Source organism: Saccostrea echinata, unplaced genomic scaffold (genome assembly GCF_033153115.1).
Source record: "Saccostrea echinata isolate AGI-Se365-2 ecotype Australia unplaced genomic scaffold, CSIRO_AGI_Sech_v1 ptg000022l, whole genome shotgun sequence".
NCBI lineage: Eukaryota > Metazoa > Mollusca > Bivalvia > Ostreida > Ostreidae > Saccostrea > Saccostrea echinata.
In genome coordinates, this window is record NW_026889771.1 from 402,501 (window position 1) to 430,018 (window position 27,518).

Genomic DNA, 27,518 nt, shown 5'->3' on the forward strand with positions numbered 1-27,518 from the left:
GGCATTATCATCTTGGAGAGTTGAACTTTGACACTGAATTTGTTAAATGCCTGTGAAGGACCATTTCTGATCCACATCTTTAATTCACACGTAGGTGATAAGTGTTGTTATTAGTCCCATACCGGTGAAACCGGAGGGGACTAAAGGTTTCCTCTGAGTCTGTCCGTCCGTCTGTCTGTCCGTCTGTCTAGCTGTCCGTCCGTCTGTCTGTCTGTTCCCGTCTGTCTGTCAGTCTGTCCCACTTGGTTTTCCGCACTTTTTTCTTAAATGCTTGCAGATATTGAGCTGATTTTTGGTATGTGAGTGTATCTTGATGAGTTACAGATCAAGTTTGCATTTCGTTCTGCTTCATTGATTTTTGACGGAATTACGGCCTTTTCAATTTTTAAGGGTTTTCCGCAATTTTCTTCTAAACATTTGTAGATATTGAGCTGATTTTTGGTATGTGGCTTACCTTGATTAGTTATAGATCAAGTTTGCATTTCGTCCCGCTTCATTAATTTTTGACGGAATTATGGCATTTTCAATTCTTAACAGGAACCAGATTACACTTGCTGGTAGGGGACTAGTATTGCTAATGCAATACTCTCAGAATGCTTGTTGCTGCAGTCAAATTTGACCTTGACATTTAAGTTGATAATGAAACATGTCAATCTTTGTAGAGGATGACCTATAAAAAGGCTGTTATTTAACTTCACACATAGGGCAATGTCTGTTTATTGAACCTCCATCACAGTTTTTAGGGACTTTGCATTTCAATTCATTGATATTTTAATTGCTTTTAATTCTGTTTCAGATAGCAAACATGAATTCTAGTTACCATCTTTTTATTGAAATTTGATGATAAATAAGATAAATGTTAATTGTTATGAATATTTGAACTTGTTTTGCACCATGACAGATGGCCTGGACTCCATTTTTAGCTGCGTTCAGTGTGGGACTTCAAGATTGTGATGATTCTAACATTGCCACTCTCTGCTTAGATGGAATACGATGTGCCATTAGAATAGCTTGTATATTTCACATGGAGGTGAGTAAAATGTGGTCATAATTTTACATATTTGCAATTTTTGTTGGTCAATAGGGCCACAAAGTTTAATTAGGTCTTTCCACCTTTCTGTGGAAAGACCTATTGATTTTCTTCTGTTTATTATTATTATTATTCTTCTTCTTCTTATTATTATTTTTCTTCCGCTGATTTTTTGTTTCGACATTTATCGAAAAGATTTTTTGTTCATCGTAAAGGTCATAAAAAGTTATGAACAAATTTGACCCAACGCGTATAACCTATGACCTCTTTCGCAGTTATTGCCCCTTTCACTAGAAACCTTGTTATCGCTACTCCTCCGAAACCGTAAACCGTAGAGTTACGAAACCTTCACCAATGTCTTCGACTAATTGAGGAGACTCTTCAATCTATTCATTACGAAAGGATTCGTTGAGCCCTTTTATGAGTTGTTGCCCCTGAAAGTTTTTGAAGTTTACAAATAATGAAAAATTTTCAAAACGATAAGTTGTAGAGACATGAAACTAATTGCATTAGATTCCTTAACCCTAGACCTTGAAGTTTATGTCAAGGTAAAAGGTCAAGGTCATTCCAAATAAAAGAAATAAAGCTCTTTTTATAGCTCTTTTGTCTTTCAACATATACAGTATATCTTTTCATCTTTAATATGTACTTTTAAAACTATTTCAAAGATTTCAATCTTGTCCCCTTAGCTTAACCCTTTTAAAAGTTATTGCCCCTTGTGCGAAAAACCTTGTTATCGCTACTCCTCTGAAACTGTAAACCGCAGAGACACGAAACCTTCACTAATGTATTCAGTGTCTTTAGACACAACTTCAATCTATTCAGTGCGAAAGTATCCGATGACCCCTTATATGAGTTATCGCCCTTTAACGTCTTTGCGCTTACTAGTAAACCTTATAACTTTAAAGCTAAAAGTCGTAGAAGCATGGGGTTAATTATAATGTGACCCTTGGCCTTTGACCTTCAATATTTGTTCAAGGTCAAAGCTCAAGGTCATTTCAAAATTTTTAAATTTTCATTTTTTCCATCTCTCAAGCCATTTCTGGTTTCTTTTGTATAAAAATAAAAAGTAGAGAGTTAAATATGAAGAAAATATGAAATTTAAAGGTGGAAAGACCTCTAATTGTTCGAGAACAATTAGTCTACTAGTTATTCTTCTTCTTCTTCTTATTCTTCTTATTATTATTTTTCTTCCGCTGATTTTTTGTTTCGACATTTATCGAAAAGACTTTTTGTTCATCGTAAAGGTCATATAAAGTTATGAACAAATTTGACCCAACGCGTATAACCTATGACCTCTTTCGCAGTTATTGCCCCTTTCACTAGAAACCTTGTTATCGCTACTCCTCCGAAACTGTAAACCGTAGAGTTACGAAACCTTCACCAATGTGTTAGACTAATTGAGAAGACTCTTCAATCTATTCATTACGAAAGGATTCGTTGAGCCCTTTTATGAGTTATTGCCCCTGAAAGTTTTTGAAGTTTACAAATAATGAAAAATTTTCAAAACGATAAGTTGTAGAGACATGAAACTAACTGCATTAGATTCCTTAACCCTAGACCTTGAAGTTTATGTCAAGGTCAAAGGTCAAGGTCACTCCAAATATGAGAAATAAAGCTCTTTTTAGAGCTTTTTTGTCTTTCAACATATACAGTATATCTTTGCATCTTTTATATGTACTTTTAAAACTATTTCAAAGATTTCAATCTTGTCCCCTAAGCTTAAACCTTTTAAAAGTTATTGCCCCTTGTGCGAAAAACCTTGTTATCGCTACTCCTCCGAAACTGTAAACCGTAGAGTTACGAAACCTTCACCAATGTCTTTGACTAATTGAGAAGACTCTTCAATCTATTCATTACAAAAGGATTTGTTGAGCCCTTTTATGAGTTATTGCCCCTGAAAGTTTTTGAAGTTTACAAATAATGAAAAATTTTCAAAACGATAAGTCGTAGAGACATGAAACCAACTGCATTAGATTCTTTAACCCTAGACCTTGAAGATTATGTCAAGGTCAAAGGTCAAGGTCACTCCAAATATGAGAAATAAAGCTCTTTTTAGAGCTTTTTTGTCTTTCAACATATACAGTATATCTTTGCATCTTTTATATGTACTTTTAAAACTATTTCAAAGATTTCAATCTTGTCCCCTAAGCTTAAACCTTTTAAAAGTTATTTCCCCTTGTGCAAAAAACCTTGTTATCACCACTCCTCCGAAACCATAAACCACAGAGACACGAAGCCTTCATTAATGTATTCAGGGTCTTTAGGCACAACTTTAATCTAATCAGTGCAAAAGTATCCGGTGACCCCTTATATGAGTTATCGCCCTTTAATGTCTTTGCGCTTACTAGTAAACCTTATAACTTTAAAACTTAAAGTCGTAGAAGCATGGGGTTAATTGCAATGTGACTCTTGACCTTTGACCTTGAATATTTGTTCAAGGTCAAAGGTCAAGGTCATTTCAAAAATTTTTAAAATTTTCATTTTTTCCATCTCTCAAGCCATTTCTGGTTTCTTTTGTATAAAAATAAGCAGTAGAGAGTTAAATGTGAAGAATATATGAAATTTAAAGAAGGTGGAAAGACCTCTAATTGTTCGAGAACAATTAGTCTACTAGTGTTGTACTTGTTTGTGTTCCATTAACTTTACTAAACAGTTACTGGCTTGGTGGAACAGTATGTTTAGAGAGTGCTGATCAAAATTTACAGGTCTAGGACCAGCAGGCCAGCTATTTTTCTACCCCTGGATTATGCTTTTTAAATAAAACATGTTTTACTTAAGCTACCAAATGTCTTTCTTGCGAAAAATCTTGCTCATCTTGACACATTGATATACATGTGTGTACATGTATAATGCATAACAAGATCAAGTCTGAACAATAATATTTTGAACTTTTTATAGATAAGGTGAAATTGAATTAGGATTTTTTCAAAATAAATGTGCGTAGTTTATTTTAGTTGGAGAGAGATGCGTATGTGCAGGCTTTAGCCAGGTTTACCCTTCTCACTGCCTCCTCATCACTGACAGACATGAAAACCAAAAACATTGATACAATCAAAACCCTCATCTCTGTTGCTCACACAGATGGCAACTATCTGGGAAAATCCTGGTTAGAGGTAAAAGCTATTTAAAAGAAGCAAACAATATCTGAACAAAAAGCAATGTATTGCCTTTCTTTTTGCGCGTCAAAGAATTTAATGCTGTATCATGTGATTTTGTATTATAGATCGCAAAATGCATTTCACAACTAGAACTTGCCCAGTTAATTGGTACTGGAGTGAAACCAAGGTCAAACAAAGGCCATCACAAGGAGAGAGAAATACATAATGCAGGGCATCCACTAGAGGCATTTGATCCAGAAGGTACATGTAACTTTTTTTTTTGAAACTGGTGTCCATAAATTGGTATACAAGTGATCAATGAATAGAGTGATGATCTGAAGAATATACACATCTATATTTGTATATTTTTACAGTGATAGCAAAGGGTGGTTTGGACTCTAAGAGATTGGCTAACCTCCAGGAACAGATGGGGGAGACGAGTTCTCAGAGTGTTGTGGTGGCTGTGGATAGAATCTTCACAGGATCTGTCAAACTTGATGGAGATGCCATCGGTTAGGAGCCTTCATATATCCAATCTATAATATATTATGTACCATGTACTTTATCTCAAAAATGTTGTGCAAAGAGCTTTTAAAAATTAAGTGTGAAATAAATCTTCATGTATACAAAGTATAGTCCCTCCTTTAAATTCAGTACTAAGATGCACAATTTTTCATGTTTCACTTGTAGTTGAGTTTGTAAAGGCTCTTTGTCAAGTCTCAATGGATGAACTTTCCAATGTGAATCACCCACGGATGTTCAGCTTGACAAAAATTGTGGAGATTTCCTATTATAACATGGGTCGTATTAGATTGCAGTGGTCAAGGATCTGGCAGATCATTGGTGATCACTTCAATAAGGTCAGTATACACAAAAGAAGTTTATATGATTCACTTGAATTTTGTGTTAAAAGATGTTTTCATGACACATAATTTTCATCAATGTTCTTTCCATCGGAAATTCATATTACCCTCTATAGAGAACAGGATGACTAAAAAATTCTGTGAGATTTAAAATCTGTAAATCACGGTATTTTTGTTCTGTAAATATGATACTGATATGAAAACCTTACAAAATCTGCAATTCATTTGTTATTTTTAATTATTTTATACTGTCTTTGAGCACCTTTGTAACTTTTTTTTTTAGGTGGGTTGTAACCCCAATGAAGACATAGCTTTTTTTGCAGTGGATTCCCTGAGGCAGCTCTCCATGAAGTTCATAGAAAAAGGAGAGTTTGCCAACTTCCGCTTCCAGAAAGACTTTCTTAGGCCATTTGAACATATAATGAAAAGGAACAGGTCAGAGGAAATGCTATCTTTATAAGGCTGTGAATCAATATGCTTATTCATAATAATTACAAAGTATTGCCTTATTAGGTTATTAGATCACCCTTAATGAAAAAAAAATCTTTTAAATTGTTTACTCTCACAATCTTCAGCACAACTGGAAGACTTTAGCAAGCAAAATCACTATAAATAAAAAAATTGTATTTTTAGATCTCCCACTATAAGAGACATGGTTGTCCGTTGTGTTGCTCAAATGGTAAACTCCCAACATGCTAACATTCGTTCTGGTTGGAAGAATATTTTTGGGGTCTTTCATTTAGCTGCTTCTGATCATGAAGAAAGCATAGTAGAACTAGCATTCCAAACCACAGGCAGAATTATCTGTAAGTATGACTTTGTTGCATTCATTTGTTTCATTGAATGCATGAGTCAGAAATATGCTCATTTTTTCAAGAATACACATATATATGTGAAAAGTTTGTTTATCAAAGTATGTAAGTCAGTAGAATTCCGTTTATTATTATTGCACATACACTACATTGTACTACAGTTGCCAGCAGTGGTGTTGTCAAGGGATCAGATGACTTCACCTTCTGTAAAGGTAAAGACAGAGTATAATTTGCAGTGTGTGCACCCATTCACATTTATTCCTCAGATTTTCTGCTCCATTAATTATACGTCTCTTCACCAAAAAAAAAAAAGAAAAAAGAAAAAAAGAAAGAAAAAAAAATCTAGGATTTTTATTTCTTGCTTTTAAAAATTTGATTGCTTCTGTTTGATTTTGAAATCTAGAGTCAGAAGTTTAGTGATAGCTTAAAAATTCAGCTATATGTGACTTACCACTGGAATGTTTTTTAATGTTTCCTCCTACACTAAACTAAGTCTTTTTTTCTAAACACTAGGAATGCACTTTTGCACTAATACCTGTAGTACTCTGTTTATAATTTTCTAGAGATAGACAGGTTTGATTTTAAGTGATGAGGTTGAAGTGTAGTCATTAGCATCTTGATTGTGTTTCTCTTTGAAGGAAAGTTCATGATTGTATAATTGATGACACTACAATCTTGCATATGCTATGAGCATAATGTTGCATAAAAAATAATGTTCAGATATGTCTTTATATACATAGCATTTTAAATAATTGTTTGATTTATATTTGCAGCCAGCATATGTGAGAAACATTTTGCTTCCATTATTGACTCATTCCAAGATGCAGTTAAATGTTTGTCTGAGTTTGCTTGTAATGCAGCCTTCCCAGATACAAGTATGGAAGCCATAAGGCTGATTAGGAACTGTGCAAAATATGTTGCTGAAAAACCCCATGTAAGTAGAAATTAAAACCTGTGTCGTATCATAAAGAATAGATGAAGAAAAAATTTTCTATGCATGAGATGCAGATTTTTAATATGTCAAGTTCTTGTTGTAGATGTTCAAAGATCATGGAGGCGAGGATCTAAATATTCCAGAGGAGGATCGTGTGTGGGTGAGGGGGTGGTTCCCAGTGTTATTTGAACTGTCTTGTGTAATCAACAGATGTAAGCTGGATGTTAGGACCAGGTAAACAAGAAATTATAACAGACCAAGATAAAATCAAAGTACCCTTGCTGTGTATGGAAAGTGAGGGTGTATAGTTATTGGAGAGTGTAGATAGAAATGTGTGTGAAGTTATTAACTGAAAAAGAACTAGTAGATTTTTTTTAGTAAAGAAAATGACTTTGAGTCTGTACATTCAGTGCTTGACTTTGTCTCAGTCTGTCATGTAGTCATGTAACTCGTAAGAGCAAGTTGTTATGTAAATTTATCTAGGTTTTTGTATTTTAAATCTTAGATATGTAACTAAACCAATTTAATAATTTATGCATCTCACTAAAACATTCAATATTAGATTTTGTCTATCTGAAACATGTATGTACATCAAGGTGACCTTTGTACTCTCTGATGACCTATGTTTGATCTGGCTTTTAGGGGATTAACAGTGATGTTTGAGATTATGAAGACGTACGGTGAAAGCTTTGCCAGCCATTGGTGGAAGGATCTGTTCCAGATTGTGTTCCGTATCTTTGACAACATGAAGTTACCGGAGCAACAGAATGAGGTCAGCGTAAGTTAGTTTTAGTCTGGTAGAGGTGGACAACTAACGACTTATTGATGGTGCAGGGTTTTGTGGCACTTAATTACACACAGCTTTTGGCTCACCCCGTAGAGATTTCTTACAACACCACAGCTTTGTTCTTGGGTTATCTGTGTTGTTGGACACTTTTAACAGGTGCTAATTGGTCGAAATGTAACTGCACAAATTTCAATGAAAGTGGGGGATTTTTTTTAACAATAAATAAGATCTTTTTGTTTTTTGTTTTGTTTTTTTTTAATGCAAATTGTTAGAAAACATGTTTATTTTACATTCACCTCATGAAAAAAGTATAACTTAAACAAGTTTTGAAAGCTGAGAAATTGCCTATGGCATTTTTTTGCTTTCAAATATGACTCAGCTTTTTCCCCCAGTTAATGTAATTTGTTTGTTAAGCTTTAGATAAATAGTATTTTTGTAGAAATGGCTCAGTTTGTACTTCACATTATAATTTAAAAGGATTTTAGTACCACATGTGTATCATTTGTATATAACTTGACTTTAAATTTTCTTTTTAAATGTAATACATTTACATGTACTAAAGTTTGAAACAATTTCAGATTATTGACATGGAATTTGATGAAGGATCAAGAATAAATATGTTAAGAAAAAAAATGCTTGAGTATTAGGACAATAATTATTACTTGTACATTGATAAGATGGCAGTTTAAAATAGATAACAAGTGGATTGTTACTGAGCAGATTTCATACTCTTGCTGATCTTTTTTTTTTTTTTTTTTTTTTTTTTTTTGGTAAATACATGTAGTCAGTGAATAAGCCACATGTAAAGATAAGTTAATTGTTATTACAGCACTTTAAAAGCAAGGTAATGTAGCCATTTCACTGCGTGCTAAGTTTTCTGACTAAAAATGGCATGGACACTAAAAACACTACTACATTATTGTCTATCTTTGTTATGGGAACTGTGTGCACACTAAGAAATGCTTTCTAACATTCATCTGATTGACACATAGAGGTTTAGCATTTGATGGTTTGTCATCTGAATGTTTTAGAAAAAAGTGAGCATTCCTTGTAGCTATTCTCACGTTTCTCTGATTACTTCGTAAATAGATTGGGTGAAAAACTTAGGGTTAAAGCTGTAGAAAATTAGAGGACTTTTAATATTTCCTAAACAAAGTCAGGTGGTATAGTTTTTGATTGGTTAAAATCTATGTTAACTATTTGATACATTTGTACAAATATGAATGATCAGTTAATTTTCTCAGAGAATACTTTAGGAACAACTGAATTATGATCAAAAAATCTAAATTTTATAATATATGAAAAGTTAAAAGAAAAAACCTATTTACCTTTCTATGAAAGCAGAACTATGCATGTCTATTGTCCATGACACTGTGTTTCTACCTGATTTTATTGGACTTCTTCTTTGTCTTTGTACCGGACAGGCAGAGGAGGTAATTTTCTTTCTTCATGCATCATGCAAGTTCTTTTATTCTGTCTTGTTTTTATTTTTATTTAAAAAACAGCATTGTGTATATTATTGCAAATCTGAAAACTGATAAATTGTAAAATTATTGGTTCTGCGGTGAATGGACCAATGATTATTTCACTTTTTGCTCTTTCGTTTTTCCCTTTTACTCTGTGCTCTTGTGTTTTGGTTATGGGAATAAGTCCTCCATGTTTGCCTGTTGCAGATCACCTCAAACCAAACCTTAAACATCACTATACAGAGAATTTTTCAAAACAAGGATTTTATTGGTGTTCTGATAATGCCTATTCATATGTGTGTGTGGGTGTGTGTGTGAGGGAGGGTGTGTGTGTGTGTGTTTGGTTTTTGGCAAGGAAGAAACTTAATTAAACTTCTTTAGAATTGAGTATATTTATCAATGTAAGTTTGATATTTGAAATGTAGCATTTCAACAGAAAGTTGAGCATCCCTCTCAAAATTACTTTATTCACAGAAAACATCTTTTCACACAATAAATTGATAAGATTCACAATTTTATTTTGGTCAAATGAATTTCAATCACCGTCCCTGACATTTGAACTTTTGATCATGATTTTTTCCTCTGGCCATGGCATCTTGCATTTGTGGTAAAAGTTGTGAGCCTGAAAAATCCAAAATACTTTTTAAATTATGTCCACAACTTTGTGTACATCTATCACTGTCTCTCTAACCTTGACCTTTTGACCCTGGAATGAATACACTTCTTTCTCTTGTCATCTTGAATCTCGGCAGGAAGTGTGAGACTGAATGGTCAAGTGATACTCTTTACAAATTACATTGCGTCTATAACATAGTTTATACCAAATACAATCTTTGACTTTGAGATTTAAATCCTCATCGCCTTCCACTTTTAGCTAGGTTTTCAAACTGAAAAGTCAGTTGATATTCTACATATTAATGATATTACCACATCACTGTTAAACACTTATAAAAAAAAAATGACCTTGGAGCAGTAGCTGCTAAGTCTCTTTATTTTGTGTGGGCAATGGTGGAATGCAGGTTTTTAGGTAAAAGTCACCAAAATTGATTACAGGTATCAGGTGATTGTGTAACAGCTGCTGATATTCTGTAATGTAAGTCATGATTTCTTTGCCAGTGAATAATGACATGCTCTGCTTTTTTATGCTGCAGTTTCTTTAGAAAGCTAATTGTATTGTAATTAAACAGTGCCAGACATTTTCTGCTTGTCTTCATTTGATGATGTATGTGAAAAGTGTTTAGTTTTACTGGTTATGTAGCTTTACCCAGAATGGTACAAAGAATATGTTCTAATGCCACATTGTAGAATTATGCCAGCTATAATTTTAGTAGTATTATGTCCGTTATGATTTTATAACAAATTGTTTTACAATTCATTAAATATTAATTTGGTTAAATTGCTTAGATTACTGGATATGAATAAACTTAAGCTGATATATTGACATACATGTATGTGTACCAGAAAATAGTACAGTATATAATTTAATCTGATCACTTTTATAAATACATGTAAATTTTCATCTAATGGTACTAACATTTGGTCATTACATGCATTAGTCCATCTAAAATTCTGTATATAATGCATATGGTATAATTCTGGATAATTATAATAAAAAAAATGAATGTAAAACCAAACCCCTGAATTTTTGATATCATCCTATCTTGGAAAGAAATGGCAGAATGACCCTCTGCTTAAGTTGATTGACTTTTCCTATGTTAAATTTCATCTCCAGTAATGATTTTTTCCAGAAATTTTGCCCTCATTGGGCTGCTAAATTTTGCTAGAATATCATGTCTAACTTCCATTTCTGTTCAGAAATTGCCATCTGTTTTAGTAGGCAGAGGATTATTTTCCTACAAAATTAGTATTGGTCTCAAAGTATGTCATGTTCTGTAAGATGGACATTATTTTCATTCCTTACAGAAGGCTGAGTGGATGACGACCACCTGTAATCACGCTCTGTATGCCATTGTGGATGTTTTCACCCAATATTACAATATCCTCAGTCCAGTCTTATTGACGGAGCTGTACAATCAGCTTCACTGGTGCGTGAAGCAGGACAACGAACAACTGGCCCGGTCTGGGACAAATTGTCTGGAAAACTTGGTCATCTCTAATGGGTCCAAATTCTCACCTGAGGTCTGGCACCAAACCTGCTCCTGTATGCTGGATATATTTAGGTCCACAATTCCAACAAGGTAAGAAGTATTGAATGAACCAGAAGTTGTCTTAGAGAAAATACAAATCTGTACTTATCATAAGAATTACTGGCAATAATTTTAAGAGTATTGTAAATAATCTTGTGATTATTATGTAAGAAAAATAAGTATCATAATTAAATCTATTACAGTTTGTTGACATGGAGACCTGATACAGCCGAGTCAACATCAATGGTGTCCAGTAGAGATTCAGAACCTGATGCTGATGAAAGCCAGGTAAAGTCATCAACAGTCTGAAAAATAGTGAGATCAGTCAAAATTTCAACACAATAGGGCAACAGAGATAAAAAGCAAATGAGAAAAGTCTGTTATGTTGTTTTGGCTAACACAGGACCACATTTTTTGTGGCACAAATATCTTCAGTATATTTTCAAAATGCACATTTCAAATTCATTACGTAATTGAAATAGACTTCCATGGTTTCTTTAACTAGTTGATTAGGGTCAAGATAATTGATGTAATCATACTGCAACCTGTATGACTTTATCAGTTTTCTAGTTCCACCTTGTTTTGACACGTATTAACACTTGCAGTATACTAGTACTTTTTTTCAATTTTCAGGATGCAGTTTCAATGGACAGCAGTCATGATAGCCGGGGGCTAGTAAGGGCAGACAGTAACCACAGTGTCAACAGCACCATATCCCAGGATTCCAGAGACCACAAAATTCCTCGTTCTAGTGAGCACAGAATTTTACAAAATAATGTAATACAGTCGGTCAATTGTTGTAGTATGTAGAGAAGTGTTGGTTGATGTGACATACACATTTATCAACTCTGTGTTTTTATACCCCCGCTCCGAAGGAGAGGGGGGTATACTGTTTTACCCTTGTGTGTCTGTCTGTCTGTCCGTCTGTCTGTCTGTCCGTAACAAATTTTGGTCGCAGTTTTCTCAGCAACTGCTCATTGCAGATGCTTGAAATTTGAGCACAATCTTTGTTTAGGCATGCCATATGGTGGGATTCATTTTTGTACGAATCCGATGTCAACTTCCTGTTTATCCGTGCGTCTGTCCGTACCATACATAAAAAATTTTGGTCGTACTTTTCTCAGCAACTATTCATCGCAGGTGCTTGAAATTGTAGCACAATCTTTGTTTAGGCATGCCATATGGTGGGATTCATTTTTGTACGAATCTGATGTCAACTTCCTGTTTATCCGTGCATCTGTCCGTACCATATATAAAAAATTTTGGTCGTACTTTTCTCAGCAACTACTCATCGCAGGTGCTTGAAATTGTAGCACACTCTTTGTTTAGGCATGCCATATGGTGGGATTCATTTTTGTACTAATCTGATGTCAACTTCCTGTTTATCCGTGCGTCTGTCCGTACAACACATAACAAACTTTGGTCGCAGTTTTCTCAGCAACTACTCATCGCAGATGCTTCAAATTTTAGCACAATCTTTGTTTAGGCATGCCATGTGTTGGGATTCAGTTTTTGCAAATCCAATGTCAATTTCCTAATTATCACTGTCTTTGGCGATAACCGAACTTGTGTATTCACATCAGAGCGGGGATATTATTAGTGAGCATTGGCTCACAGACTTCTTGTTCTTTTTAATTTATTTGTTCACTACTTTCATTATTATATTCTATGTTAGGAAACATTGTCACTCTTACGAGCCCAGGAATAATAGCTTTGATTTCTTTTACCTCGTAGAAGTGTCCTCTGACCAGAAACTTTTCCAGGGCCTTTTGATTAAGTGTGTGGTACAACTAGAGCTTATCCAGACAATTGATGACATTGTCTTCTTCCCAGCCACCAGCAGAAAGGAGGATGCTGAGAATCTAGTGGCTGCTCAGGTATTACATTAAAGCAATGGATGTATATGCAAAAAAAGAAAAGATAAATTTTATTTCTTCGTGTTTCCAGTGTGCTTTATCTAGTGCACTGCATGATTGGGAGGTAGTTGTATCTCACTAATAATCTGAAGCTTTAAAGAAATCTGTAATGCAAATTAAACCATCATTCAAAGTAAGACAGTACTATAGAGGATGTGTTCATATTCTCTGATGATGAGGTTAAATTGAGACATTTGATGAATTAAATTCACATACATGTTTACATTGATTTACGAATGCAGCATTTTGACTTTTTTTATTATTTTTTGATAAGGGAGGATCAACCGAGGATTTACAAGATGGCAGTCAACAGAGAGAGGACCAGGGGATGTACCAGTTCCTGGCCTCAGACCAACTCTTTCTCCTGGCTGACTGTCTCCTGGAATCCCACAAGTTTGCCAAGGCCTTCAACTCAAATCATGAGCAGAGGAACATCCTCTGGAAAGCGGGTATGTTACTAATTTGTGGGAGTAAGGTAAAGTTTCTTTATACTTATTCTTCTCCTTAATCAAGTTAATCCTTTTACACACTCGGTGATTGAATGCATTCTTCCTTAATGCTAAGAAAATAATTCTTTAAGAACAATATACTTTCCTTACCAAAATCAAAGTTTTAAACAGAGGATCTAGATGTATGTACAATATTTATGTTTTTCTTGTTTTTCCTTTTTCAGGATTCCGTGGAAAAGCCAAACCCAATCTTCTGAAGCAGGAGACACAGAGTCTGGCATGTTTGTTCAGGATTCTGTTTCGGATGTACAATGATGAGTCCAGAATGGATGCATGGAAAGATGTGGAAAACATGCTCATCACGTAAGATTTTTGATTGAGTTACATAATGTTGAATATCCTGGTCTTTGCAACTTTTTAATGTCTGAAGTATTTTCTCCCTTGACGTAAATTAATTTGTAATGTAATCTAAAATATTTTAAGTGTATGACTATTGATAAAAGGTTAATTGATTTTACTGAATTAGATATTTAGCATGCTCGTTATTGGTTTCATTTGAAACAGATCTTGATGTGTAAATGTTGAATTATTCAGGGTTTGCCGAGAATCATTGGAGTACTATCTATCCCTTCAGTCTGACAGCCACAGGGAAGCTTGGGGGAGTCTAATGATTCTCCTTATCACCCGTCTCCTCAAACTCACAGATGATAGGGTAAGTCACCGTCGACTCCTCAAACTCACAGATGATAGGGTAAGGTCACTAACGCCTCCTCAAAAGCACAGATGATAGGGTAAGTCACTAATGCCTCCTCAAACTCACAGATGATAGGGTAAGTCACTAACGCCTCCTCAAACTCACAGATGATGGGGTAAGTCACTAACACCTCCTCAAACTCACAGATGATGGGGTAAGTCACTAACGCCTCCTCAAACTCACAGATGATAGGGTAGGTCATTAACGTCTCCTCAAACTCACAGATGATAGGGTAAGTCACTAACGCCTCCTCAAACTGACAGATGATGGGATAAGTCACTAACGCCTCCTCAAACTCGCAGATGATAAGGTAAGTCACTAATATCTCCTCAAACTCACAGATCATAGGGTAAGTTATTTACTCCTCCTCAAAGTCACAGATAATAGGGTAAGTCATAAACAGACTCAAAAGTGAGGATTAGGAAATGTTTTTATGGAGAGGATATTTATAGGCATTGCATGCCTGTTGCTTAATCTATTCAGTTTACTAAATAAATATTGTTTAAACTAAATTTGATTCAGATCTTTTCTGTAATTTTTACTACCGGTATACCTATTTACAAATGCATGTATGTATACATATAAAAGCTCTCGAACAAAATTTTGAAATGAATTTGAAATATATTTTGTAGTTCAAAATTCATGCAGCGGCATATTACAACTTAATGTGTGATGTCATCATGTTTGACTTGAAGTTGGAAATGAGGTCCACATTACGCAAGTTCTTCAGTCGAGCCGGCCATGTTTGTCACATATCAAGTAGTTAGCAGTGTTTTATATTTATTTCCATAACCCAGGACTCATTGGATGGTCCACAGATCTTTCATTTTCTTGTAATACTTATGTTGAAGTGTTCAGCACTGCAAGTGCTCTCTTTTAAAAGTGCATTCATTGAATCCTTGTTTTTTTCCCCAAAAGCCTCCATGTACAATATACATGTACATAGATTAATACAGCAATGTTAAAAAAAAAGTCAAACATCTTTTTAAATCATGTTAAGTGAATTATTTTTATTTTGAATAGAGGTTTATTAACTTTTATATACAATTTAACTTGCCAGATATTGGTCTTGTTTTAACACTTTGTAGCAAGTCGAACTATTTTATGAAAATAAGAAAAAATATTTATATAAACAAATTCAGTGAAAGTTAGAAAAGTAGTAGATTTATGAGAGTGCACATTCCATTATTTTTTTTTTGTAAGATAACTAAACACTGTGATAAGTGTAGTTATCTCAAAACTGTGTTTGTCAAGAGCACAGGTTTAACACGGCCAAAAATATGTGTAGATATTGAAAAAATAGCAGTCAAGGATAGCTTGTTGTATACTGATATATTTATCAAAAATGTAACATAAAATTAGAAATACATGTAGCTTATAAATATTGATTTAATGTTGATAAAGAAGGGTTGAAGCTGATACATGCACAATATTAAAAAAAAAACAACTGCATTCAATGTCTAGAATACATTTTCATTATCAGTGCATGTGTTCAGAATAGTTGATTCTGTTGACCTTGAGAGTAAATATAATTAAGAGAAATGTCTATATACTCACACCAATGTATTCAGTTTTTTTGTTTGTATACAGTGGGGACCAATCATTTATTGTACATTTTTAGTTTTCTGCTTTGATACATGTCCATTTGTATACTAAGTATACATTGTATTTAAATTGAAAGCCACAGTACTATCATCTAGTTCTATTTTGTCAGAGAAATTGACTTTTCTCATATATCAGAGGGTGACAGCAGACAGTCATAGACCCATATCCTTATACCCGTCATAATTATAGATACATGTAGCTCTTCATACAATTCTATAAAGACATGTAAATAAATTGTGTGTATATTTCTTGTTCAGAAATCTCATGTTTGTTGTAGTTTGCATTCATGTACATGTATCTGGTATGAATTGTTTTATACACATAACAGAGTGTGATTGACTAATTTTCTTTTATTTAAGATACATATATTTACGGCTTTTAAAATGAATAAAAATGATTCAAGCTCTGAAAATTATTAAATGTATGTTTAAATTGGTCTTAGCTTAATCAGTTAATAAGCAGCTACATGCCCGTAGTCATTTAACCCGTGATCTCATCTATTAATATGTAATTTCCCTTTTTCTCTTTTTAATGAATTATGTATTCTCTGCATATGGCATGTTGTATGAGACAGTCTGAGGCATGATCAGATGATTGAAAACTAGATGTTAATTGCTATCATTTATTATTAATAGCAGAATAGCATTTTACTCACTGATTAGTTTAATTTTAAAAGCATTTAGATAAATTCATATTTCATAAATTCAATATTTTGCAGAATACATGTATAGCCATTATTGTTAACAGCATTATACAATATGGTGGTAAAGGAAAAACAAAATTATGTCTTGCCGTTGAAGACCTCAAATGTGATAACAATGAATGTTTTTATATATGTAGGATCCAGAGTCATCTATGGAGAGACTCTTTATAAATAAATATTGTACTCTGAAGTAATCAGAGATTTTTTCTTTGTGCCAGTTCCCTGTTGGCCCGAGTGGATTCACCCCGAGTGGTTTTGCCTAAATGATGTGTGTTTATATTAAATTATAATTGTTGGATATGGTCATATGAACATTGCAGTTTTTAAATTAATGATGAGCACCTTAAACTTTTAAATTGAGAGGTCAATCATTCAATCATTATTTCTGAATTTTATCATTCTATCAAAACATTTTGACATGTTTAGCTGCATCCTTGCATGTATTCCTGAAAACTACATATAATTAATTTTTTTTGATTCTTAAGATTTAATGATTAATATTATATGAATTTTTTATTTATTTTATTTTTAAGTATTGAAACTTTTATAAATTATTTTTTTAAGTTGGTAGTTAAGCATTAAAATTAAATGGTTATACAATCTACCCACCATCCAATATAATATATATATATATATATATATATATATATATATATATATATATATATATATATATATATATATATATATATATATATATATATATATACAGTATATTTATATTGACAATGTTTATAAAAGAGGTGGAACCACTCTCTTCAACCGTATATATGTTATCAGCGGTAAAAATGGGTTGAAATCACTTGGTGTGAAATCTCCATGGGGGCAAACAAAGAATCGGGGCAAACCCTTATATATGTGGGAAAGATATCACTGGTGATTATGAGTAGAAATAATTATTTAGAAATTCAGGCCCGTAGAAGGGGGGGGGGCACTTTTTTCTGAGTATAATATTTTGCTTAGTAAATTTTCCTATAGATGCAGTTTGCCCCCCCCCCCCACTTTTTGATGTTGTAAGAGGTCAAGCACTGGAAAATTTCCGGATTTGGACAGTAAATTATGTTGTTTTATTTGGGGGGGGGGGTCATATTTTATTTTGGAAGTTGCCTCCCCCTTTTGAAACCGCTGCTACGGGCCTGAAATTTAAGTGAAGAAAAAAGCGAGAAATAGACTTTTGTGGTCATATTCTTAAATGATTATATTCAAAAATTTATGGGCATAATTTTTCTTCAAACTTTCGGCAAATGTTCTTTGTTCGACATATTTATGATCGAGTTAACAAGTTACGTGTCACGTGATATCTTCCCGGGGATTTCAACTTCAAGATGGAGATTGCAAGGAACATTGAATCCCAAGAAAATTTATGCCCTTTTAAGTCTTCACACAAAGAAAAAATGAACAAAGATAGTGTATGTATTAACTTATGATAAATTCTAGGTGAAACATTTAAAATTTAGGTACGAAATATTACCGAAATGTACAGCTGATTTTTGTAAACAGAGAGGATGCGATCACTTCAACTGCTATGAACGCGATGACTTGGGTCTAATATATAATTATTTTCAACCTTTCCTGTCATATTGTTTATTATAATTTAGAGTTAATTTTTTAAAATTGATACATTGCCTGTTTCACTAACTCACGCATCATATTACCTGACATGCATAAAACTTAAAGTTACCCCACAGGGGAGTGTAGGGGTGATCAAAAAGTAGCCGGTACCCAAAATTAGCTAGGCCTATGGAGCATAATTTTTAAAAAGCATTTCTTAATTTAAAAGGCAATTGTTTGTTTTTAAGAGGCTTCAAAACCATTTCCAAAACAGTTTCACTTTTTCAAATTGGTGCAAAAATGAAAGTTTTCATAATTTTTAAGCTCTCATTTTTTAAATGAATTGTGGTTTCACCCCGATTACCTGTTCGCTCTGAGTGGTTTCGCGCCATTTCCCTGTTAACCCTGAGTGGATTCGGCCCAAGTCTTTTTCTTCAAACATACAGTTTGCTTGATGTTTCTTTAACAGTAAGCAAACAGTAAATTGATTAATGAGTGTTTAGATTAATATAATTATTGAGCACTTTAATTAAATTCAATTACGAGTTGCTGATCAATACTTAAAATAGTTATTTCCAGTCCAATTTTCATGACAGATCTTTTAAAAAATCATGAACAAAGGGAAAAAAACAATAATTCATCTGTGTTGAATATGTAAAATATATGTTTAATTTAATCATTTCAATTTTATTCTAGCAACCTCCATCTTTTTTTCAAAGTTTGATCTAAGTAGATTTTTTTACCATTTCGCGATAATAAGTACTCGCGAAAAATAAAGAATCTACAGTAGATACAATAAAAGCCTTTTCCATAGCACATATGCCAAAAAAAGCACAAACATAAAACATTGTCATAGCAAACTGCAAAAATACACGTGGAAAAATTAAAACATTTAACTTACAGGTAACAGGTATTATCCACTCATGGCAAAACAACTCAGAGGGAACATGTAAATTGTAATCGGGGCGAACCCACCCGTTACCTTTTAAATCTTGAACAAGTTAGGCTCAATCGCCCAAATGGGAGGTAACGGGTGGGTTCGCCCCGCTTACATGTTCACTCTGGGTGGTTTCGCGTCGAGTGGTTTCGCCCCAGTTATACCTGTCTGTATTTTGGCATTTTGCTATGACATATCTTCAATGTTTTATGGTTTTTGCGTGTATGCTATGGGATAGGTTTTTATTGTATCTAAAGCGATGCAATCTACACAGTACACCTATTTGATTATGATTTTAAAATAACGTAAATCTACTTCAATCAAAATTTGAGAAAAAGATGGAGATTGTTGGAATAAAATTGAAACGATTAAACAAGCTTATTTATTTTACATATTTTAACACAGCTGAATTTAGTTTGTTTTTTTTTCCCCTTGTTCGTGATTTTTTAAAGAAAAATTCATGTCATCTGTCGTTAAAATTGGAAATAATTATTTAGTATTGATTGACAACTCATAATTAAATTTAATTAACATGCTCAATATTATGATAATGTTAATCTACCTTATGTCTATTTTAATCTAAACACTCAGTGATCAAACGACTTTTGCTTAAATAAACATCAAGTACACAGTATGATTGAAGAAAACCACTCAAGGCGAATCCACTCATGGCGAACAGGGAAACGGTGCGAAACCACTTAGGGCGAATAGGTAATACGGGCGAAACCACCCGAATTCAAATGGGATATAATAGCCTGTTTGGGATATAATATCCCAAATAGGATATAAATTTACAGTGCAAAAATGAACATTTTAATTTTGGCTATAAATATCACAAATCTGCATCAAGATACATGTACTTATAAAGGAATAACTTTTGGTTAGTAAGTTTTTCTTAGTGTTAAATCTAGACCCTAAAAAGGGCATGGTAATCCAAAAATCAAAAGGGCACTTGATTCCGCGACAAGTTTTCGTGGGGGCCTTCTTTAACGTGCCTTTGAAATTATAAACTTTTACTCTATGTACTTTAATTATTATTACATGTATACTAAAATCTTTATTTACATTGTAAACAAGTATAATTAAAAGGTAATGAAATTTATAAACCTGTTTTCAATTATTCATTTTTAAAAAAGAAAAACAGCATAATACTATTCACACACTGACATGACAATTAAAAAATGTATATTTAATTTTTTACACAAGGAATTAGATATTAGGTTATTTTAAAAACCATTATAGGTGTGAATCTAGCTGTTGCATGCACCAAGAATTATCAGTTGGAGGCATCCCAAGATTTTTTCCTGTTTGGAATAGTGTTATTGGTGTATGACATGCAAAAAACAAAAGTATTTTTTTTCCAAGGGGAGGGGGGGGGGGGGGGTTACTTAGAAAATAATTGTTATTGGCAGTTTCCTTCTTTGGAAAATAATCTATCAATATTATCAAGTGGAATTTTTGATCTAAACAAAAAAATAAATAAATAAAAAAATAAAACTTTAATGAAATAAATCTTGTAAATCTTGTTAAATTCTTTTAATTGACCCTCAGGGTGTCAACTCAAAAGAAAAAAAAAATCATTCAAAGAAATTCACTTCATACTTTGTTGTTTCCGAGCCCATTTCTCATATAATATTCAGTTTGGTGTAATACAAGTTGAGTTTATTCAGATTAAATTAGCAGACTGTTTTACACTTTTCATCATCAACTATGTTTTTTCCTACTTTCAGTTAAAAAAAAAAACGATTCTGTCTTAATTCATTTAATTCACAAGTTCATCTATCTTAGACGTTGGGCTAATTCCTGCATATTCAATGCAATCAAATGATGTTTTTCTCATGTTATCTCCTATACCCTAACAGTCTGAGGCATGTTACCTGACCAAGTGGCTGTGTGCGTTCAAGTGAGAAGTAATTTCCTGCTGTGAATTCACACCTTTGAGTACACATAAATAAACAAAAGGGCTAATCAGCATGCACTGAATAAACGTAGCAGCTAGTCAATCTCCACTGTTGGGCATATTATTTATTTTTGGCAAGCAGAAAAAGGGCATGGCGCTGGAAAAAAGGGCATGGCGGCGAGGAAAAAAGGCATGGCGCCGCGCCATGCTAGTTTGCTTTGGATTTAACACTATTTCTGTATACCCACTGTTCAGGAGATTCATCCCTCAGAAGTTCCTAAACTTCTTAGAGATCAATCTAACAAACTGTAGGGTTGCAGAAAAACTTGCTTGCCAAAAGTTAAATTTTTTTTTAAGTATTTTGATGCGGATTAATGATATTTTTAGCCAAAATAAAATTTTCATTTTTTGTACTGTAAATTTATATCCCATTTAGGATACTGTATACAGGGTTATTTTCGCCCTTTCACACTTGCAAACAATTTTGCCCCGTTCTAAATTCGACCAGTCGCAGTTTTGTTTAAGAAATTAAACTGTGTTCTTTGAATTCGCACTGTTTTAAATTCGCTCACCTGTGATTAGGATGAAAGGGGCAAAAATTTCCCTGTATGCAGTATTTTATCCCAAACAGGCTATTATATCCCATTTTGGCGACTGCTCCCATGTTGGAACAAAAAGTGTTACCATTTAAAAAAAATAAAAAAGACAAAGTCTACTGAGTTGTAAGTCTTTATTTAATGCAAAGTACTTTGTGACAATTATATAAACAAGCAATATGCATTAAGATTTTCCCCAGTGTATATTATCATTTGAAAAACAAATATTATAGGATTGGCAGAATTTTTAAGTCTGAACTGTGGTAAACACTTTGTCTTTTCATTCTTTGTTAGTCAAATAAGAAAAAACAGTAGATATATCAATGTAAAAAACTTGATATTTCTCCAGCTAGAGTGTAAAAAATTACATAGATGGTCCAAATTTTAAAATAATTTATTTCCCAAAATTTCTCATTTTCGTTTCAATTTCTTTTTTAAAATATGATTGCGTAATATATTCTCTGTACCTGTGACTTGTCCCTTGAAAATTTTGTCCATAGGTTTTAAAAATATTCACAAGTATTGGGTTTTATTTTCATAAATAATTTTTTTATTAAAAATATTAAAATTCTACCTGACTTTGCTTGACATAGTTTATTAGATAATCATATTATGCATTTTATAACAGCAAATGCTTTAGTTTAAATTCTAAAGAATCTTATTTGCAAATAAAACAATGGTTACGTTTTCTCAGAAATTAAGTAATTTAATTGTAATTATAATCTTGAGATTTCAAAGTAATTGTAATTTAATCAATTACTTTTCAAAGTAATTAACCACATGTTTGGTCTTAGCATCCTTTAAAGTAATGTTGTAACTGTACATAAAACTTCATAAATTATTTCACTTGATATTCTTTCAGGATCAGTTGCAAGGAAGCCGAAAAATCTTCCAGACTCTTCAATGTTCTGCTCAAAATCCACAAAAACTGATAGGACAGACAGGGCAAGCCTCCACAACAAAGGTTAGAAGTGTGCTATTTATTTGAAGGATCTGTCTCACAATTGAAATTAAAACAAATTAATGTTCTGATTTGAAGAACTGGTTTTACAATGTTGATGTAATAAAATAAGATTCATGACGTTAATACTTTATTTCAAATTCACCATCATAATATTAAGTTATGTACCCAGTGCATACATCATAAATATTGGAGATGCACATATCTTGTTTTCCTTTAATTTTCGCACCATAAAAGATCATATGGGCCTTTCTTAATTAGGCAAAATAAAAATCTTATCTGTTGTTTCTTGTAGAAAAAAGTTACAAAACTGATACCCCTGAAGGAACCTTTGACTGTGTACAACGATCCTAAAAACGAGAGAACATTTGACCATAAAGCTGTACAAACAGAGAGGAACAGAAGGCTGAAAAGTCTAGGGTCTGTGGATGAAGACATTGATGATGAGGCTTATGAATTAATGGTCAGCGGTAAGAGTTCTGGAAATGATATTTAGAAAGCATTTATTGATAGTAACAAAGATAAATCCTGCTTTGAACATACCACAAGGACCATCTTTCAAACAATTTTATCTGACCATACAATTTACAAATGATATATAGTAAAATTTGGTTATAGCAAAGTCCTGGGGTCCTGCAAGTTTACTTCGCTATATCCTTAATTCGTTATATCCGTATAATGAATTTGTTAAAGTATGTAATGGGAATTCACAATATATATATATATATATATATATATATATATATATATATATATATATATATATATATATATATATATATATATATATATATATATATTTATATATTTATTCCCCCCCCCCCCCCCAAGTATGACTTTTAAATGTATTTTTGGAAGTACTAAATACTAAAGTTGTTCATGAGTTCAAAAGTTTTATAATGAATTGAATTTTAAATATAAATACTCACAAGAAAATATCAGATCAGTATTTTAAAGTTGAGATCCTTGAGCACTTATTTTGTTAACTATTATAATAAAATGGGATATTTCCTCTCAAAAAAAATTGCAAGTGAGAGATAATAAGACAATGTACATGTCACTTCCTTTTTTATAGAGGAAGTTCCTGAGTCTTACTGGAAGGAACTGGCTGAGCAGAGACGAGTGGCATTAAATGATTCACTTCACGAAAACGAAATGGTGTGTATGGAAACACTTTCTTCTATGAATGTACATGCCATCTATTAGATTTTAAAAAAGAATTCAGGGTGTTAAAATGAATATATTAAAAGTTTACAAATAAAAAATGGTATTGTGGTAGATCAGAAAAGGGACTTACAGTGCACATGTTATCAAATTAAATGCTCTTCTTTAGATACTGGTTTTAAAGAAAGAGATTTAAAAAAAAAAAAACACAGATATTTTGAGATAAAAATAATTGAATTTAAGTTTGACTCAAAATTTCCAGTTGCACAAAGAAGTTGAAGATCTGCGAGAGGAGAACTCTAAATTAGCAGAGATGGCTGAAAAAGCGGATTATTTTGCTGATGTTATCCAGGTATTGACTGAAAACAGGATCTGAGACTGTTGCAGAAATGATCTGATGTATATACATGTAGTAGCTTTATGTACATGTACATGAATATCATGTTCAGTTTTGGTGCTTTCAAAATATATGAAAAAAAAACAGATAAAGGTACACTATTAAGATGACTCCACCCTTATCATTTTAATGGTTTAAGTAGAAAAACGGCATTAATTTCCACTTATTGTATTTAGATATCTATAACAATCACAAAAAATTTATAGGTTTTTCACTTATTTAAAGATGTAAGGAAAAAATAAACAGAAGTGCATGTCTACTTCAGAAAATAACAACATATAACAAAAATAACATAATTTTAACAGTTTCAAATAACTTGAAAATAAATGTATCTAAATTGTTGATATCAGAAAAAACTGTATATGGTAGAGATATTTTACTTGAATGAAGAAACATAAGTAAAACCTCATGCCTTTTTTTAAAATTGTATTTGATAAATGATTAATTGAAGGATATATTAACATTTTGTTATCTTTTACAAATCTACATTTTTTATTGTTACTATTAAATGATATTTCTACAAAACATACTATCATGCAAAAAAGTTTAATCCATAGAAGATTTTGACGTGGGGACACCTTTAACGATGTATTAATATAAAATATCTGTCTTAACACTAAAATTTAGTTTTATTTGTGTACAATGAAAACATTGTAATTTTTTTTACAGACTATGTTGGGAACAGATGAAGAGAAACCCAAAGAAGAAGGAGACAACCCAGACAAGGAACCAGAGTCCAACAATGAGCAGATAGCATCTGGAGAAACAGAAATTACCTCCCCTGAAGATAAAGAACAAGAATCATCCCGAGTTGACAAACCAGAGCCATTAACCACAGACAGCACACAGTCCAAAGGTGGGTACAGTGTTGTCCAACTTCCTATTCCCGTAATATAGGAATTACAGCTAGTTTTAGCTCACCTGAACCAAAGGCAAAAAAGGCTTTTCTGATAAAACATTTATAGTTATAGTATAGTACACAGCTAAAGGTGGGTAACTTTTCTAACTTCCTGTCCAAACACAACTCGAATGATTTTGTCCAAAATGTGCATACACATAGTAGATATAGTCATGTATAAAATATACAAAAATAACAAAAATTAAATGACAGGAAATTTTCTTGGGGTGTGTGTGTTGTACATCCTTAAGATAAGGGGCCACAATCAAAGCTTTATGCTAAGATGTAAAGGCAATTAATATAAATAAGAATAGTAGGTTCCAATAAATTGTATTTATATGAAAACATACTCAAGTTGTGTGGATACAAGTCTTTTTTCTCTAAATTAGTGTCCCTTGAGTTAGGGTGGGGCTAAATTAGGGGATCAAATGTTACCTAATCCTAGTATACAGGAAAGAAATCTTGAAAATATTTTCTGTGGAACAGAAGGCCATATTGATATTAAAGCATTTCAATGTTGTGTGGATTCAAGTTTTAACATGGACATTTGGGGATAGGGTTGGGTCAAAATATGGGGTCAAATTTTTTCATGTAAATAGAGAGGGAAAATATATTAAAATCTTTTCTTAATAAAAGGGGGCCGGTGTTACTCATGTGAGCCTTGTGGTCCGTGGCCCTCTTTTTTTTTTGAGTTTAAGCATCCTCTATAAACATTAGTGATTTATCTTTTATATAGTCATATAGAACATTTTGATTTCCCCTCAAAATACATGAACAGTCAACCCTCATTATCTTGAATCAATGGGACCAAGAAAAAAACAGAGAGATATCCAAGGATTAGAGATGTTAAGGTTAAAATACACAAGAAAAGGTGGTAGGGACTTCCACCTTATTTCAACATATCTATGGTATTTGAGATAAAAAAAAATCAACTGTAATTTTATGTAAAGAGAAAATTATAGATTTCTGTAATTGATAAAAAAAAAAAACTTAAGGACAAATTTCTTTATTTTAGAATGATTGATGGGTAGTTCAGCCTGACATTAGTGTGGGTGACCAAACAATCCTGGTGTTCCTCTGAGAAAGGAAACAATCCAAACTGGCCGAGCTGTAGAAGACGGCAAGAAAAACACTGTGATCAGCATTTTATGATATCCAGATTATCAATTTCAAGTCTTTAAGTGATTTGATGGAAAGTTCAAATGTAGGAACTTGCCAGAATCTGGTTAATAGTGACAGTAGTCTTAGTTTTAGAATTGATTGACATGTGTCTTGTAGAAGATCACTTTCTTTAGTGAAATTTTAATTGTCTTTTAATTTGTTTTCAAGAATCACCATATTTTGATTTGTATATTGTATAGTTTTTATAGAATAAAGATTCTCACTTTTAATGTGTTTGAATGACATTTTTAAAATTTTCTTTATCACAAAATATTTTCAATTTCCTACAGTTTCATATAATTAGAGCATGAAGTGACTAGAAATAAAATAGAAACACATTTTCTGACACTTTAAGTTAAAGAATTTTAGAAGAAATAGCTGTTGAAAAGCGGGCTCTAAAAAGTACTTTGGTTCACTATTGTCAATAAATTCTACAAAACATTGAATATCCTCTATTTATTAGCTCAACTGGGCCAAAGGTTTAAGGGAGCTTTATTAATAAAAATTTGTTTGTTGTTAGTGGAAACTACTGTAAATCACTTTTTATTCACAAGAACTTTATTTTTCGTGTAATTACGTGAGAAGGTGTGCTCGTGAAAATTGCATTCTCACGTACATGTATATGAATATTTCTAAAAATTATAGAGCAATAACCACAATTTTGTGAAAATTTTGTCTCGCTAATAAAAAGTCAATGACTATCTCGCGAAAATAAGGTGTCGCGAAAATTTAGTGTTCTACAGTATTCACAATTTCATCTCCAGAACCACTGGGCCAATTTCAACCAAACTTGCCACAAAGCATCTTTTGGTGAAAGGGTTCAAGTTTGTTCAAATGAAGGGCCACACCCTTTTTCAAGGGGAGATGATTAAGAATTAGTGAAATGTAATGGCATCTTTTAAAAATCTTCTCAAGAACCACTGGGCCAGAAAAGATGAAACTTATGTGGAAGCCTCATTACATAGTGTAGATTTAAGTTTGTTCAAATCATGATCCAAAAGAGTAGGGTGTGGCCACAAGGGGTTAAAATTTTATGTGGGAGTATATAGGAAAAAAAATTTTTAAATCATCTCAAAAAACAGTTAAGCCACTATATTAGACATAAACTACCTGTATATGAGAAAAATCTTAAGAAGAGCAAAGCTGTGATTAGTCATATTTATATTGAAGCATCCACAAGTAGTGTAGATTCAGATTTGTTCGAATCATGACCCCGGGGGGTAGGGTGGGGCCCAATAGGTGATAAAAGTTTTACATAAGAATATATAGAAAAAAAATCTCAAGTGCAGCAAAGCCATGATTAGTCATATATATAGAGGCATCCTCAGGTACTGTAGATTCAAGTTTGTTTAAATCATCACATCCCCCCTCACCAGGGGTAGGGTA

At 32.8% G+C, this 27,518-nt stretch overlaps 2 protein-coding genes across 6 annotated transcripts in view; both read left to right on the forward strand.

Moving 5' to 3' along the window:
- LOC133190154 (brefeldin A-inhibited guanine nucleotide-exchange protein 1-like) overlaps positions 1-16,761 on the forward strand; it is a 31,100-nt gene extending 14,339 nt beyond the window's left edge. For 2 of the 5 annotated variants that reach the window (XM_061325632.1, XM_061325633.1), the window contains exons 22-39: positions 902-1,030; positions 3,988-4,146; positions 4,257-4,392; positions 4,506-4,643; positions 4,822-4,991; positions 5,278-5,429; positions 5,628-5,800; positions 6,580-6,740; positions 6,844-6,974; positions 7,383-7,512; positions 10,917-11,191; positions 11,344-11,428; positions 11,774-11,891; positions 12,875-13,017; positions 13,331-13,505; positions 13,730-13,868; positions 14,100-14,217; positions 14,892-16,761. In XM_061325632.1, coding sequence (XP_061181616.1) covers positions 902-1,030; positions 3,988-4,146; positions 4,257-4,392; positions 4,506-4,643; positions 4,822-4,991; positions 5,278-5,429; positions 5,628-5,800; positions 6,580-6,740; positions 6,844-6,974; positions 7,383-7,512; positions 10,917-11,191; positions 11,344-11,428; positions 11,774-11,891; positions 12,875-13,017; positions 13,331-13,505; positions 13,730-13,868; positions 14,100-14,217; positions 14,892-15,026 — 2,667 coding nt within the window. In that variant the 3' untranslated portion in view covers positions 15,027-16,761. Of the gene's footprint in view, positions 1-901; positions 1,031-3,987; positions 4,147-4,256; positions 4,393-4,505; positions 4,644-4,821; positions 4,992-5,277; positions 5,430-5,627; positions 5,801-5,967; positions 6,019-6,579; positions 6,741-6,843; positions 6,975-7,382; positions 7,513-8,356; positions 8,372-10,916; positions 11,192-11,343; positions 11,429-11,773; positions 11,892-12,874; positions 13,018-13,330; positions 13,506-13,729; positions 13,869-14,099; positions 14,218-14,891 lie in introns of all 5 variants that reach the window. The other 3 variants (XM_061325629.1, XM_061325631.1, XM_061325630.1) reach the window with 3 other exon arrangements.
- A 1,095-nt stretch (positions 16,762-17,856) lies between these two features.
- Positions 17,857-26,362, forward strand: LOC133190751 (geminin-like). Its single transcript, XM_061326442.1, has 7 exons — positions 17,857-17,976; positions 22,414-22,515; positions 22,808-22,982; positions 23,588-23,670; positions 23,939-24,028; positions 24,743-24,929; positions 25,987-26,362. The coding sequence occupies exons 1-7, from the start codon at positions 17,893-17,895 to the stop codon at positions 25,989-25,991; spliced, it is 726 nt and encodes a 241-aa protein (XP_061182426.1). The 5' UTR covers positions 17,857-17,892; the 3' UTR covers positions 25,992-26,362.
- Positions 26,363-27,518: the final 1,156 nt, after the last annotated feature.

Bases quoted from the DNA above. Each gene is read 5' to 3' on its own strand.
- LOC133190751 (XM_061326442.1), top strand. From the start codon at position 17,893: ATGGAGATTGCAAGGAACATTGAATCCCAAGAAAATTTATGCCCTTTT. The intron at 22,516-22,807 runs GTTAGAAGTGTG...TGTTTCTTGTAG, and splicing joins GGCAAGCCTCCACAACAAAG to AAAAAAGTTACAAAACTGAT. The intron at 24,029-24,742 runs GTATTGACTGAA...TTTTTTTTACAG, and splicing joins ATTTTGCTGATGTTATCCAG to ACTATGTTGGGAACAGATGA.